Here is a 14,107-nt window from a genome sequence, read left to right on the forward strand (position 1 = left end):
CCTCCTTTATAAGAAGTAATCACCTCCAGCTGAGCCAAGTTGAGCAAATGCTCAGTTTTCACATGATTTTGCTACAGCATCATAATGAATGCACCTCTTTGATGGAAGAAAGAAGCTGCATGGAAAAAACAATTTAAGGATTTGGAGTTGAAGCTGAAAACATGGGCTGCTTTGTTCTTATGACAACTGCTTCACCATCTAAAAAATTTCTCCAGTTTGAAGGATCTGTCTTTCCCAGCCACAACCCTCAAGCTACAATAACAGACTCATGATTTTTTTAGATGCCAAGGTTATGAACACTCTTTTATGAATATTTTCCTTTGAACTCATTTCTTTGAAGAAGAAAAATAGCCCTGTGTGTTGCAGGGTTGACAGTAATAGACAAAACATACAAATTGTTCTCTTAGGGGCAGTAAAATGCTCCAAAATGCATATAGGAAAATTCCAAATACAGCATAATGTTTATGGAACCCTGCCTTTGTAGCTATAATTTTTAAAGTAATATTTCTGACTGGCATTTTTATACAGAACATATTTCAGGGATTAATATCAAGATTAATGCCTTAAAATGTCTCCCTTTCCAGTATCATGATTGCTTTTCCCATATTAGTACAAACTCTTAGTGAGTAGAATTTTAGAATGTGCCACTTAGAAGGAAGAAAATTTTCATTGAGTTAATCTGCTTATGTTTTTATTTTTCCTTTTATCTCATTTCAACATATCCTCCAACTTCCTCCTCTAAAAATAATTCAACTAATGTCAACCCAACAGATTATAGCAGATCTATTTATTTCATTCTGCCTCAAAAAGAATTTATTATTTAGGCTTATAATTATATATGTAGTACTGTCAACTAATTTTTAGGTTCCTTATTAAAACTTCTTTTCATTCTGTTTTAATATCATCAGTTAAATCATTTCTTTTCTGGTGTTTAAAAAAAATGTTTTCCCTGAACTCCTTTCAAATGTTTTCACTCATCTGAAAATTAATCCAGAAAACTGAGCCTCTTTTAATCCTGCTTTGTAGCTTAGATTCTTTAGCCCTGGAACCATTCATGTTGATTTCTGTTATATGCATGTTTATGTAAAAATAGCCTTTGATATGGCAGAGAAATAATTCTATTACAAATGACGTGCCTCAGAAGCCTAACATTGTCAGGTGAACCCTGGCAGCAGTGATTTAAGAATGCTCTCCCAGACTGAGTGAATGACCTATAAAAATTTCAAGACACAATTGTTGCTTTGCACTTGGCATTAAGAACTTTCTGCAAAGGTCTTTTCATGTAAAGAGGCAGTACTCTAAAGTGCTTCAGAGGATGAGCTTTAGAACCAGACTGGTTGGGTTCTAAACCCAGCACTGCCACTTACTAGCTTCGTGATCTTGAAGAAGAGACTTAACCATTCTGAGCATCATAAAATGGGGTTAATAATACCCCTTACCCCTTAGGATTGTTGTGAGGATTAAGTTGGTAAAAACATATAAAGTACCTATGACACTGACACTGAGTTAGTACTCAATAAGTGTTAGCCGTTAATATTACTTAACTCACAAGGGCACGACTTCCCTTTATATAATTTTAGAAGTAGATTTGTAAAATAAAAAGAAACCTATAATAATCCAGTTCTATAAAATTTACCAACATGAGATTATAGACAGATATTGTTAGATATAATTGTCTATAACTCTGGCTATTCTTTTATAAAATTGTATCAATTCATATAGATAAAATTATATTGATCCCTTTTTTTAACTTGGAAAGTTTGTTTTCATAAGTAAATTCCTTTTCCAATGACTTCTTTGTTATTGAACTTAAGGTTGCCATTGCTTTCCCACTCAGCTTGTCTATCTCACTCCCTACCCAGCCTCAGCACATTAATTTAGTGAGGTTTATTAAATGTCTGCTCAGAACAGATAGCACATGAAAAACAACAGCCCCCAGCTAACTTCATCTATATGGCAGGATCAATTTCCTAATTGTTTAACTGATCAAGTTTGTATTTTTAGATAACTGTTTCCTATAGCCAAAGAAAAATCCATGAATTTCTATGTGTTTCCAGCCCAAACAATTTTGCTTCCATGAATCTCCTGAAAGAAATAGGCTATAAGTGATTAAACAAACTTGAATACCATATAATTTACCTACACAAAAATGATCCTAATTTCTGTCCTCCCACTGTGTTACCTTCATATTGACTCTGGAGGACACACTCAACAGTCTCTGTCTTCATCTCAACCCAAGATCAAAACAGCAAATAAATGTCTGGTAATTATATCATTTAACAGAAAAAAAGGCCCAAAACTTGTAGGTAGAGTTTGATTATAATGACATAAAAACTGCATTGAAAATATGTGAGGGAAAACTAGAGTAAATGGTGACTCTGCTAATATAATGAAATTATAGGTTTTTTTCTTTTCTCCATTTTCTAGATTTTTGATACTGACTATATTATTTTACAATAAAAATGTTAAATTTGTAAAACTCTATAAAAATTGAGCTATACTTTAAGTTATACAATTTTTCATTCATATATTAAAAAAGACATTCACAACATGGCATTTAATTCTGATTTAACTTCCATGAAATAAACCGTACAAAGATTTCTCAAAGAGATTGAGTCTTCAAACTGCATCTCTGTTTTGTATTATATGCAATAGATTCCCAAGTATAAGAAAATCATAAAACTAAGGCTGCACTTTGCACATGACCATCATATTTAAGTACTATTTAGAAAAACGTGATACTGACTCTACACATCTGATTTAGCTTCATAGTTTCTTATTTAAAGAAGTTTTTCAAAGATATTTACCTTCAGTTTTTCTTATATTTCCCTTTCTATATCACTAGATGAAAATGAATAAGCGATTTGGACATGACATAAATCTAGGATATTCAAAGATACTTACAGAATGAATCTATAGGATAGAAGTTTCCACACAGAATTTTCCACACAGCATCTGGAGTCAGATTATTTTAAAGGGTGCCTTGACTTTTGAATATAATACTAGATGCAATTAGCATAAACTAAACCAGAATATTACAAATGAAGATATTCTAACACAAAGACTTTTAGGATTTTGTTTAGATTATCAATGGTTGTTCTATCTAAATTTTCTTCATTGTCATCCATGGTGTGCCAGACTTCAGGGAAAGGAGACGGTATCAGATGCAAAACTGGAACACCTAACAAGAAGAAACAACTTGTAATTAAGTGCATATTTCCCATGAGTAAACTAGAAACTATCATTCTTCAAGGAAATCTGAGTAGGACTATACTATATACTGTACTATACTATACTATATAAACACAGCTGATAGTTCATCATCTTCTGTGTACTTCCCTGTATCTTACCCTTATACTCCAAAGTCACTCAATCATTAAACAAATGTTATGTAATTCAGTAAATAATTATAAAGCACTTACTATGTACCAGCCCCTATTCTAGGAATTGAGGGTTCATCAGTGAAAAGGCAAAGAGCCCTGCTCATATGGAGCTTACATTTTACTAGAGGAAGAAACAAATAAACAAATACAAAAAATAATTTTAGAAAGTGAGAAGGCTTATAAAGAATAGTAAAACAAGGTAAGGGAATAGAGAATGAGAGGCAGAGAGTAGGGCCAATAAAGAGGTATTTAAAATCAGGGAAGGCCTCTTTGAGAAGCTAACATTTAAATAGATGTAACAAAGGAGAAAGCAAGCTGTGTGAAGATCTGGGGATGAGCATTCCAGGCAGCAGTATTAGCAAGTGCAAAGGTCCTGAGGTAGGAGTGTGCTTGGCCTGCTTGAGGAACGGCAATGTGTTCCTCAAGCAATGTGGCTGGATCAGAGCAATAAATAGAGAGAGAGGTAGGAGGTGATGGCGAGGGAGAAAAGAGTTATAAAATGGAGGCCTTTGTAGGTCATGATAAAGACTTTGGGTCTTTTTCTACTTGATGGCAAGCTACCAGAGCTTTAGAGTAGGGAAGTAACATAATTTGATTGACATTTTTTAAAGATAATTCTTGCTCCTACGTAAAGAATAGGGAGGCAGAACTTCTCTAGTGGTGCAGTGGTAAAGAATCCGCCTGCCAATGCAGGGGGCATGGGTTCGAGCCCTGGTTTGGGAAAATCCCACATGCCGCAAAGCAACTAAGCCCGTGCGCTGCAACTAAGCCCGTGCGCTGCAACTACTGAGCCTGCGCTCTAGAGCCTGTGCTCCATAATGAGAAGCCACCGCAATGAGAAGCCCACGCACCGCAACCAAGAGTGGGCCCTGCTCGCCACAACTAGAGAAAGCCCGTGCGCATCAACGAAGACCCAATGCAGCCAAAAAAAATTAAATTTTAAAAAAGAAAAAAGAAAAAGAATATTGCTTCTTTATTAGCAGGAAAACACCAGAGTTACACAAACTATAAGAATACAATCTAGCTCTATGAAAGGGAAAGCAGGATGTCAGAGGTATATGAGATTTGATAAATATTCTATGTGTAGGAAAAAATATAAAAGTGTCCTCAGGGATTTGGAATGCCTTTCATAAAAAAAAATAGAAGCCATGAGATGATTGGTGAATGATTTAATTAATCAGTTATTAAATTTAATGGTTCTTCACACTTGTAGACTGTTGCAAATGCACATAAAATACAATAAATATAATAGGTAAAAAACACACATGTGCAGGCATGCATACATATATACACTCATACATTACCTTTTCTTAAAAATGGAATATGGTCATCCTGAATCACACCTCCATAACCATAATTCTGGAAATACTGCCTCTCCCAAGAGTGATCCTTGAGCAAACCTAATTCGTGGAGTTCATGTTCTGCAGATGATAATTAGACAGCAGATGAACATATATTTTTATCTGATCAACAGTCAGATGCATAAGGAGTTTGAAATCTTGGCACTTGGTTTTAAAACATTATGCAGGGGGCTTCCCTGGTGGCGCAGTGGTTGAGAGTCTGCCTGCCAATGCAGGGGACACGGGTTCGAGCCCTGGTCTGGGAAGATCCCACATGCCGCGGAGCAACTAGACCCGTGAGCCACAACTACTGAGCCTGCGCGTCTGGAGCCTGTGCTCCGCAACGAGAGAGGCCACGATAGTGAGAGGCCCGCGCACCGCAATGAAGAGTGGCCCCCGCTCGCCTCAACTAGAGGAAGCCCTCGCACAGAAACGAAGACTCAACACAGCCAAATAAATAAATAAATAATAATTTTTAAAAAAACAAAAATTATGCAGTAGTACACCCATGACAAAAACCTCTGAGCTGTAGGAGTCAGGCCTCCCCGGAGGGCCCGCGGCCTCTGCCCTCACTGCCCTGGAGGTGGGCGGTGAGACCCCAGGACAGGAACCCAGCCTCTGGCTCCAAAGAAGAATCAGGCCCTAAAAGACAGCCCTAACAAAATTAGACAATGGTTCTCCTCTGGTTCGTGATTTTAAAGCTGATTTTAAAGCTGATTTTGCTGCCACGTTTGGCAAAGCAAGGGCCACTCTGTTCTCCCAGCAGTTCCAAGTCTGGGCCACACGCCTGCTTTTGAGGAGGAGAGACCCTATGGGAGCAAAGACACCCCCAGGCCACACAGCAGGTCATCAGGGCCGTCACCACCTTGTTCCCTGAGGGCAGGCTGCTGGCTTCTCGTTTACAACCAAAGATGGTCAAAAGCATCATTTGTATCTTCAATCAAATCAAGCACTCAAAGACACAGTAATATTTTGGTAACATTTAAATATTCAAAGTACGTGATGAATACGAGTTCACTGTCAGAAATCCTCACAGCACCTCACATGCCTTTCATTCTACAGATGACGCAGCAGGGAGAACATTTCAACCGAGATTTTTAAAAGCCTTTGTCTTTGGCGTCTGTTTTTTTAAGTGTTCAAACTGTAAATGTTGGGCTTTGTATTTTGATGTAAACTCAGAATAGTGACATTTGGGGCCAGTGACCAAAAACCAAACCAAACTTGTAACTGACCATGGATCTTAATAAACCTGTTCTTGGTAAAAAAAGAGAAAAAAAACTTCTGAGCTGAACTTTGGTGTGGACATTTTGGAGTCCTTCTAAGAGTCACACATGATTCTAGCTTTACAGGTGAGAACCTTCTTAGAATCAGAAACTCAACAGAACAATGGAGAGACGGAGAATGAGAAAGCTAGAGGAAAATGGAGAGAAAAAACACAGGTGTAGATACTTACAGATACTCAATCCTGCATGAAGAATGCCTTATGAGGAGATGCAGAGCTTGAAAGGGGAATCCTTAGAGAGAATAGGTATGAAGTACTATACTGAGTGACCACTCTTTGGGAAAGGGATACCTGTTATGACTTGCATCAGTGGTTCTCAAAGTGGTCTCTAATCAGCTGCATCAGCACCACCTGGGAACTTATTAGAAATGCAAATTATCTGGTCCCACCTCAGACCAACTGAATTAGAAATTCTGGGGGTGGGGTCCAGTGATCTGTGGCGTAACAAGCCCTCCGGGTGATTCTAATGCACACTAAAATTTGAGAACCATTGGCCTACATTCCATCAGTCCTGTCATCTTGCAACATAGAACCCATGTATTACAGGATTACATATAACATGAGCCTATGTTACAAGATGATAAGAGATCACAAGAAGAGTTTAAGACAACTGAATGAAACTTTCCAGGACTGGTTATTTTAATTACTAAATTTAAAGGGTAAAATTAGACCGAGTGGTAAGCATTCATATGTAATGTGATTTTAGGAACATCAAGAAAGCCCTTACTATGACCAAAACAATATTCCCATCTGTTTATTGATAATTATAATTCCTTTACCTTAGGATACAACTTTTCCTTATACAATTAGAGATATGGTTTGAAGTGTAAGTATCACTCGGTGGGTTATACAATGGGTTAAAATTGTATTAAGATGTGAGTTGCTGATATAAATTCATTCCAGTGGAGGAAATAAGAGAAGGGAATCAAATCCTTGACAGAAGGCCAAACCCAATTTCTCGATGCTACTCAAAGTAAGGAAAACATGCTGTAAGGAAGTGCCCCCAAGAAGCTTACATTAATAATACCATAATAGCAATTCTTTCAAACTAGAAATTTAAACTTGCCAAAGATAAACATCTGAGGTTCAGGTAAAAGTTTCTTTCATAATATTCTAGATCTGGATATAAGCACGTTCTGAACTCGTGGCAAAGCATGAGTTGAGATGGCAGCATTTTCCCCACTGCTGAGTAGAAAGTACAACTCTATCCTGCTCCAAGAAGTTTGTGTGGCTAGAAAGGAATTCTTAGCCTGATGTTCTTGCCTCAAAGCAGGGCTCCTGGCCTGGATTCTATAATAAAATTCTATCGCATGTTCACCTCTCCCTGATGCCAATTTTTTGTGTTTTGTTGTGTTCTGTTTTGGGGTGTTTGTGTGTATGTGTGTGGAGAGGGAGGGGTGTATGGAGTGGAGGTACGAGAGAAAGAAGTTATTCTCCTTTTCCTTCTGCAAGCCCCAAGCCTCTCTCCTGAGCCATAGATATCTTTGTTTCCTTGGCCGGTCTGGCCTAACCTTATCTGGTCTCTTCCACTCTCATTTATGTGACACTGAACCTTCTCTTAAATGACTCTTGAAGGATTTTGGCTTGCTCTTGCATCGCCATCTCTTACTCCTTTGGAAAATAAGCAGAGATTGTACTAGATTTAAAAGAAAATCACATCTGCATAAAGCAGAAAATAGAAGATGGCAAAGACAGAGATGGACAAGAAAGAAACATTAAAGAGTATCTTTTGGTATCATTATGAGGACATAACATTCATCATTATCCAACATGCTTTGCTGAGTTTTCCCTAAAAATGCATTCCATATGCTTCAAACAGGACTCTGAGAAAATATTTCCAAGCCATTTCTAAGGATATGCAAATATGAAATGTAGTATTTTAGGTTTCCATTTCAAAATGCAGTTTCATGCAGGAAAATAAAGTGGGCCTTCTAAAAGAGATGAATAGGAATAATAAACTAATCAATAAAGCAAGAAAAAAAGCCAGTAAAGTATATCGTATACTCAAGTCACACACATCATAAATTCTGAATTTTAAAACTCAGTATTTGTCAGTGGGAAGAAACCAGGTTTGACTCTTTAATAACAGTGGTACTTACCAATTGCTTGAAGTCTATGAAACCATCTGGCAGTGTTTGGGAAAAAGTTGGGAAATGTTGGGTTTGGAGCTCCAATTAAATCCAGTAAGATCAATAAGTCCTAAGGGAGAAAAAATATTGTATAATTACTGTCGCCAAAACACATTTCATACTCATCAATGGAAAAAAAAATCAGTCAAAACTAACTGCACTTTAATAACTGAGAATAAAATGGGGAGCTGTATAAATGAACAAAAGGTTTAATAACATTGTAAGTGAATCCTTTGGGGGAAATTTTTAAATCTTGCTTATGCAATGTGGACAAATGGCAAATTGTAGATTCTTTTTGTCTGTAACCCCAGAAGGATATCACTAAGGATAAATTAGAAGGAGGACATTTGGATAAATATTTCATAGGGAAAAAAAAAAAGAATACATTTGCTTTATTTTCAGGTGGGCATGCAAGCCTGTCTGATCTTCTATTCCATTCTAATTAGCCATTTTATCCCCAGTCTACAATAACACAACTGCCAAAGGAGAGCATTTGGATAGTAACTATTTATTCCTTAAAGCAGCATATAAGAAAATTTCCTTGACTAGAAGCTCTATGAGCTTAGTCCCTGGATCTCCATTTCCTTTTCTATCAAGCAAGAAGCTCAAGCATGCTGATCTCTAAAGGTCCTTTCTGGCTATAAGCCTCTATAATAAGCCAGTGTTTCTTAACTTATTTGAGCCATAAAACATCAGCAGGCTTGAGGACTCCCTGAAGACTAACCCCAGATTAAGAACTCCTGATTTATATAAGTGAGGTAAGGTATGGGTAAATATCTAGCACTGATCCTGACATGTAATAGATAAATATTTTCAGAGTCTATGACTCTAAAGACATAGTATCTACTAACACATGAATGATGATTAAATATATTCACTGGGAAAAAATAGGCTTGTTTGAAATAGGAGTATATTCACAAGGTTGGATAAACTCCTAAGAGTTTGTTTCTGAGGGAAAAAATGGTCTAACTATCACTGTGGATTCATATATTTGGACTGGTAAACAAATAACTTTGTTCCTCTTGCCGATCAATCAGGTCTCTTCTCCTCTGAACCCTTTTTAGCCACTTGAGCAAAAGTGATTAAATGAGGTACCAGTTGTGTTCTCCTAACCCCTTATGAGCTGCCAGTGGGCAACGGGACAGAGAGGAAGCCAACATGAGATGTGCTGGATTCACAGAGGACATTGAATGTGGCCATTTGGACTCATAGGGTGAAGGTCAGTGATAGGGCAAAGGACAGGGATGAACGGAGGGGGTTAGAAACAGGCTATCAGTTCACAGATAGGGTGAGGGCCAGGGATGGATGGAGCCACAGGGAATTATGAAGTCTCAGGAGTTCCATGCTGCGGTTAGTGAGGACTCAAGTACTGAGTGAAAGTCAAATATGGGAAGAGAGCCAGAATAGGAAGGAAATTCAAAGGTGGAGTAAGGGACTAGGTATGGGCTGTGGGGTCAGAATGGGGGATGAGGAGGGGGCCATAAGTTGCACCCATTACTTGGTATAGGAGCAGGGTTTTAAGGCAGCACTGAAATGTCTCCACCACCATGTCAAAAACACCACATAAAAACTGACACATCAAAATGTCCTATACACACTTGGAGTCACTATAATGCTTTGAAGCCACCGAGGAAATTCTTCCCTCTCATCCCCATACTATGTTCCACTCTTATTCCATTTCCCAAGACCCCAACCTCCTCTGGCTTGACAGAGGCCTCAACGATGGGATTTGCTCTCTCCACCTCTATACCTACTGGGGGAATGTGCTCCCGTGGGACTGAAATGAATCTGATGTTTCCTTATTCTGAATTTTTACATCATCTTAATTGAGCTCAGTCAAACATAACTTCTAACCTAGAATCATTCTTTTTTAGCTCTGGGATTCCTCAAAATCCCAACGCCTGCCAAAAAAATGTTCTATTATAAACGCTCTGTTCCAAGAATGCTGTGGCATTTTTGGGTCTTTAATTGGCTTCCCCTCCCTGCCACAGGCTTCCTTTGAAGCAGAGTCTGTAGCTGCAGCACCGTGAAAATTACCTGGACTCACCATGCCGTGCAATTGGTTGGTGTCCCTCGCTCCAGGTGGATGTGCAGTTGATGCCATCTTGGAAGCTAAGTGCCGAGACCCATACAGAGAATCTTGAGGAGACCAGTGAAGAAAAGCCTCTTCTCCATCAAAGAAAATTAGCTGGAGTGAGAGATCTGGCTTCGAGTCTGAAATATTCTGATTTAAAAAAAAAACAGTAGAAAAAGAGCAAAAATATGAGAACTGAAAAATAACATGCTTTCCTATTAACTGGGCAAAAAGACAGATGTGCTGTGAAGAAAAGGAAGAAGCCAAAGCAAGTGAAAATATGCCAAAATTTATTTTGCACCATTTCCTCTCTGAAAATCATCACGGGTCCCACAGTCTTCAGCCACAGAAATCTCACCTTCTTCACTCCGTCTCAAAATAGAAGTCTTACACTTTTTTCTTACTCCTTAGAGAACTCTGGAACTATGGAACTGTAGTGGCGGCCACTGTGACACAACGCCCAGGTCCCTTTCAGAAGGGTGAGTTGCCCCTGTTGCCAGTAGAGGTGTCCGCAGAAGGCCTTCAGTTGTTAGTCCCTTTAAGGATTGGCTCAGCCATGGGGGGGTCCTACATCCAATGACTGGCCTAAGCAGGTGCTGGGGGCTCTCTAAAGGGCCATGCTACCTCCAGAGCTCCCCAGGGGTTGACTGAGGCTGTTGTTGAACCTGCATGGCAGCCCGCCTTCTCCCTCTGCCTACTCCCATTGCTTTCCCCTCCCTGCCACAGGTGTTGAGCCAAGGCCACTCCCTACTACATGATTGAAACGCTAACCCCCACGTCAGAGTGCGCCTCCCAGCGAATCCAACCTGAAACAACGCAAATCTTTCTTGCTTCTCACCTTATGTAAGTCTGCAATGTTGTACTGAGTCTAGGTTCAAGAATCTGCCCTTGGAATGCAACAGAGACACAAAGAATGGTAATTACAGTCTCTCCCTCAGAGGAACCTACACTTTAGTTGGGTTAGGGAAAGATGAAACAAATACACGGGTATGGCAAAATGTACCAAGGGTCACAAATGTAACACAGAACTCCTCTGGAAATTGGATAGATTGAGAAGTGGAATCCTTGGAGTGTCAAGGAAGACTTCATGAAAGAGACAGTATTTGAGTGGAACTTAGAAGGGTGAGTAGGATTCTGACTGATTTTATACTTTCCACTGTCTGACAACAACTCTCACCCTTCAGATTAGTCCTTCTGGTACCCTATCCCCACAGTCCTTCAAGCCCATTGGAATCCATAATCTTTTAAATGTTCACCTTTTCCCAGTCTTTCCTTTACCCTTATGCTGTCCTCACTTCACTATATATTCAGCTTAAATTCCAGAGTCAATCATTCTAATTGCTCCCTGCGTACACACTCAACTCCTGTGCCTCTCTCTGCCTTGGTCAAACTCGCATGGCAAAAACATAACGTTAAGTCCAACTCTCTGCCTGCTTTGTGCCTGCACTCAGGCAGCTGAACATAGATGAAGAAAAATACACCACCATTTGCTCTCTCCGCCCCTGGGGAATGTGCTCCCGTTGGATGGAACTGAATCTGACGTTTCCTTAATCTGTTATGGATAACACTTCTCCTCTTACCTCTCTAAGGATATTAAAATAGTGTTCTGTAAGTTATTTTCTGCTCCTGTACACTATTTCCTCTGAGTTCATTTTTCAACTTGTATTATTTGTTTTGCTTTCTTTCTTTCATGCTGGAGATGGTCCTCAAATATCTGATCATCCTTTGTGTTCATTTGCATTAAACAATAAGATACTAAAACACTGATTAGAGACACAGTTTGGTTGGCTCCACTGCAGGGCAATCTGATGCCCAGTGAGTGTTTTCACTGTGGATCCCCAAATGTCACTGTCTGTGGGTCTTTTCTATGAGGTGGTTCACATTCTCCAGAGAAGGGTCCTCCAGGTTCTTGTCTGATGGGTGTGAGCTAGCTGCTGTCTTTCTCGTGCTGGAAGTGAGGGAAGGCTAAGGAATCTCACTGCTCAGTGTGTAGTCTTTCCCCTAATCTCATTGATTTCCATGAGGCACCTCATTACTGCCCTCCTTTATATCTGGTGTCCCAACATCCAGAACCTCCCTGGTTCAATTTCTCCAGAAAAATATCCTGTCATCTCCTACCAGGGTACAGGTGGGATACTCACCTACCTGCCAGCTGTGGGGTAGAAATCTTATATACCTAAGTGCTCCTTATACAGACTTAAAACAATCTCCTCCTCCGCCCTCTGCCTCACTTCTGGCTTCCTTACTGTCCCCTCCCATCCCTGAGCCAGTCAGGATTTTTCAGGGGACCACTGGCTTCCTTTTTCCCCTCTGGGGAATGTGACGTCTCTCTACTCTGATATGTCATCTGCCTTTTCTCCATTCACCTTCTGTCTTCATATGGTGGTTTCCAGATGTTCACTGGATTCTTCAAAGATGGAATTTTTCTTGATTGTTTTAGGGTGATTTCATCAGAAGGAGGAAAATGTCTTTATCAAGTGAAAAGTAGGTTATCTTTGTATGGTAATCATTTCAATTGTCGTCATATTACTCCTTAATTAGGCCCCAAGAAAAGGACAGTTTATTGTATTTTGAGTCTCTCATAACTCCTGACAGTACTAAGCACAGGATGTGTCTATCTGTATACTATATATGCACTCAGGGTTTAATAAGAACTCAGTAATGAAACAGATTGTCTCACTGGCAACACGTGTATAGTGCATACATTAGTGGAGACAGTCTAAATTTCCAGTTGTTTAAAGGGCCTTTACTGGTTCCAAAGTTCTAACTCCAAATCAAACAGAACACCAGGGCAGAATAAGACTGCTTGGGACCAGAGACATTCTGTTCATGCCCAGGGCAGAAGCAAAAGGAGGCAGTCTTCATATTCTGCAAGCTTGAAGGTTCAGGTGCCTCAGAAATGTCAACCGCTTGGCGACTCCAGTGTTCAGTGCAATGACTTCCTTTCATTCTCTTCTCATAGCACCATTTCATTTAGATAGGCAGAGACCGTTTTGGAGAATTACTCTGAGTCCTGTGAGGCAACGTGCTCTTTTTACTTCTTTTTAGGATTGGCAGAAAAATAACTGTGGCCTTCAACTTCTAGTAACTCAGCCTAGTATCTCGGAGCCAGAAAATCTGCATGGCTAGATTTTCTTCTCGTCATTCTTCCTGGCAATAGACAAACGCCTAGTAACCAGTGTTAACAGGGTCAGTATGTTACCTGCAGTCTTTCCCCAACCAAGGCTGTATCAGCTAATGCCACAACACTAAGGTGTAAAAACCACCCCAAACTCAGAGGCTTAAAACAATAATCATGAGTTCTGTGGGGGTCTGCAGGTCAACCGGGGACAACTGGTCCAGGCTGGAGAAGCTCTGCTTCCCCCTGCAGTCATCTAGCTTGGCTCTGCTTCACAAGCCTCTTAGCCTCCTCCTGCGACTGGCAGGCCAGCCAAGGCACGCTCTCCCCATGACGATGGCAAAGACATGACAGAGCAAGTCCAATTGCACAAGCACATTTCCAGCCTCTGCTTATGTCATCTACTAGCATCCCATTGGCCAAGGCAAGTCAAATAACCGACTCCAGAGACAAGGAATGAGGAAGTACCACCTGCTAAAGTGGGAGGGCACAGCAAAGTTACAAGACAAAAGAGGTGAATGTATAATTACAATCTATTGCTAGAGGAGGAAGACTGCAAAGAATTGGAACCATCATCCAGTCTCCTATCCGGTCTTCTCCCAGGTCACATTCTTCCACCCCTTACGCAACCCATGACAGCTGAAGGACATAAAATATCTCCTTAATACAAATCTAGTTAAAGTACAACTGGAAGAATAAAACTGATACTCTCAAAGTTTGCATTCAAAACCAGTCTTTATTTTTAATTGTCCACATCACTGCTTACCTCTATTAGAAAAGA

General features: G+C 39.8%; 1 protein-coding gene across 2 annotated transcripts in view; it reads right to left on the reverse strand.

Annotated features, from left to right (window-relative positions):
• Positions 1–284: 284 nt before the first annotated feature.
• QPCT (glutaminyl-peptide cyclotransferase) overlaps positions 285–14,107 on the reverse strand; it is a 30,001-nt gene continuing 16,178 nt past the window's right edge. The window contains exons 5-9 of one of the 2 annotated variants that reach the window (XM_036873960.1): positions 11,047–11,070; positions 10,182–10,358; positions 8,105–8,204; positions 4,688–4,804; positions 285–3,181 (exon numbers count right to left, since the gene is read on the reverse strand). In XM_036873960.1, coding sequence (XP_036729855.1) covers positions 3,036–3,181; positions 4,688–4,804; positions 8,105–8,204; positions 10,182–10,358; positions 11,047–11,070 — 564 coding nt within the window. In that variant the 3' untranslated portion in view covers positions 285–3,035. The remainder of the gene's footprint in view (positions 3,182–4,687; positions 4,805–8,104; positions 8,205–10,181; positions 10,359–11,046; positions 11,071–14,107) is intronic. The other variant, XM_036873961.1, reaches the window with a different exon arrangement.

Source organism: Balaenoptera musculus, chromosome 13 (genome assembly GCF_009873245.2).
Source record: "Balaenoptera musculus isolate JJ_BM4_2016_0621 chromosome 13, mBalMus1.pri.v3, whole genome shotgun sequence".
Taxonomy (NCBI): domain Eukaryota; kingdom Metazoa; phylum Chordata; class Mammalia; order Artiodactyla; family Balaenopteridae; genus Balaenoptera; species Balaenoptera musculus.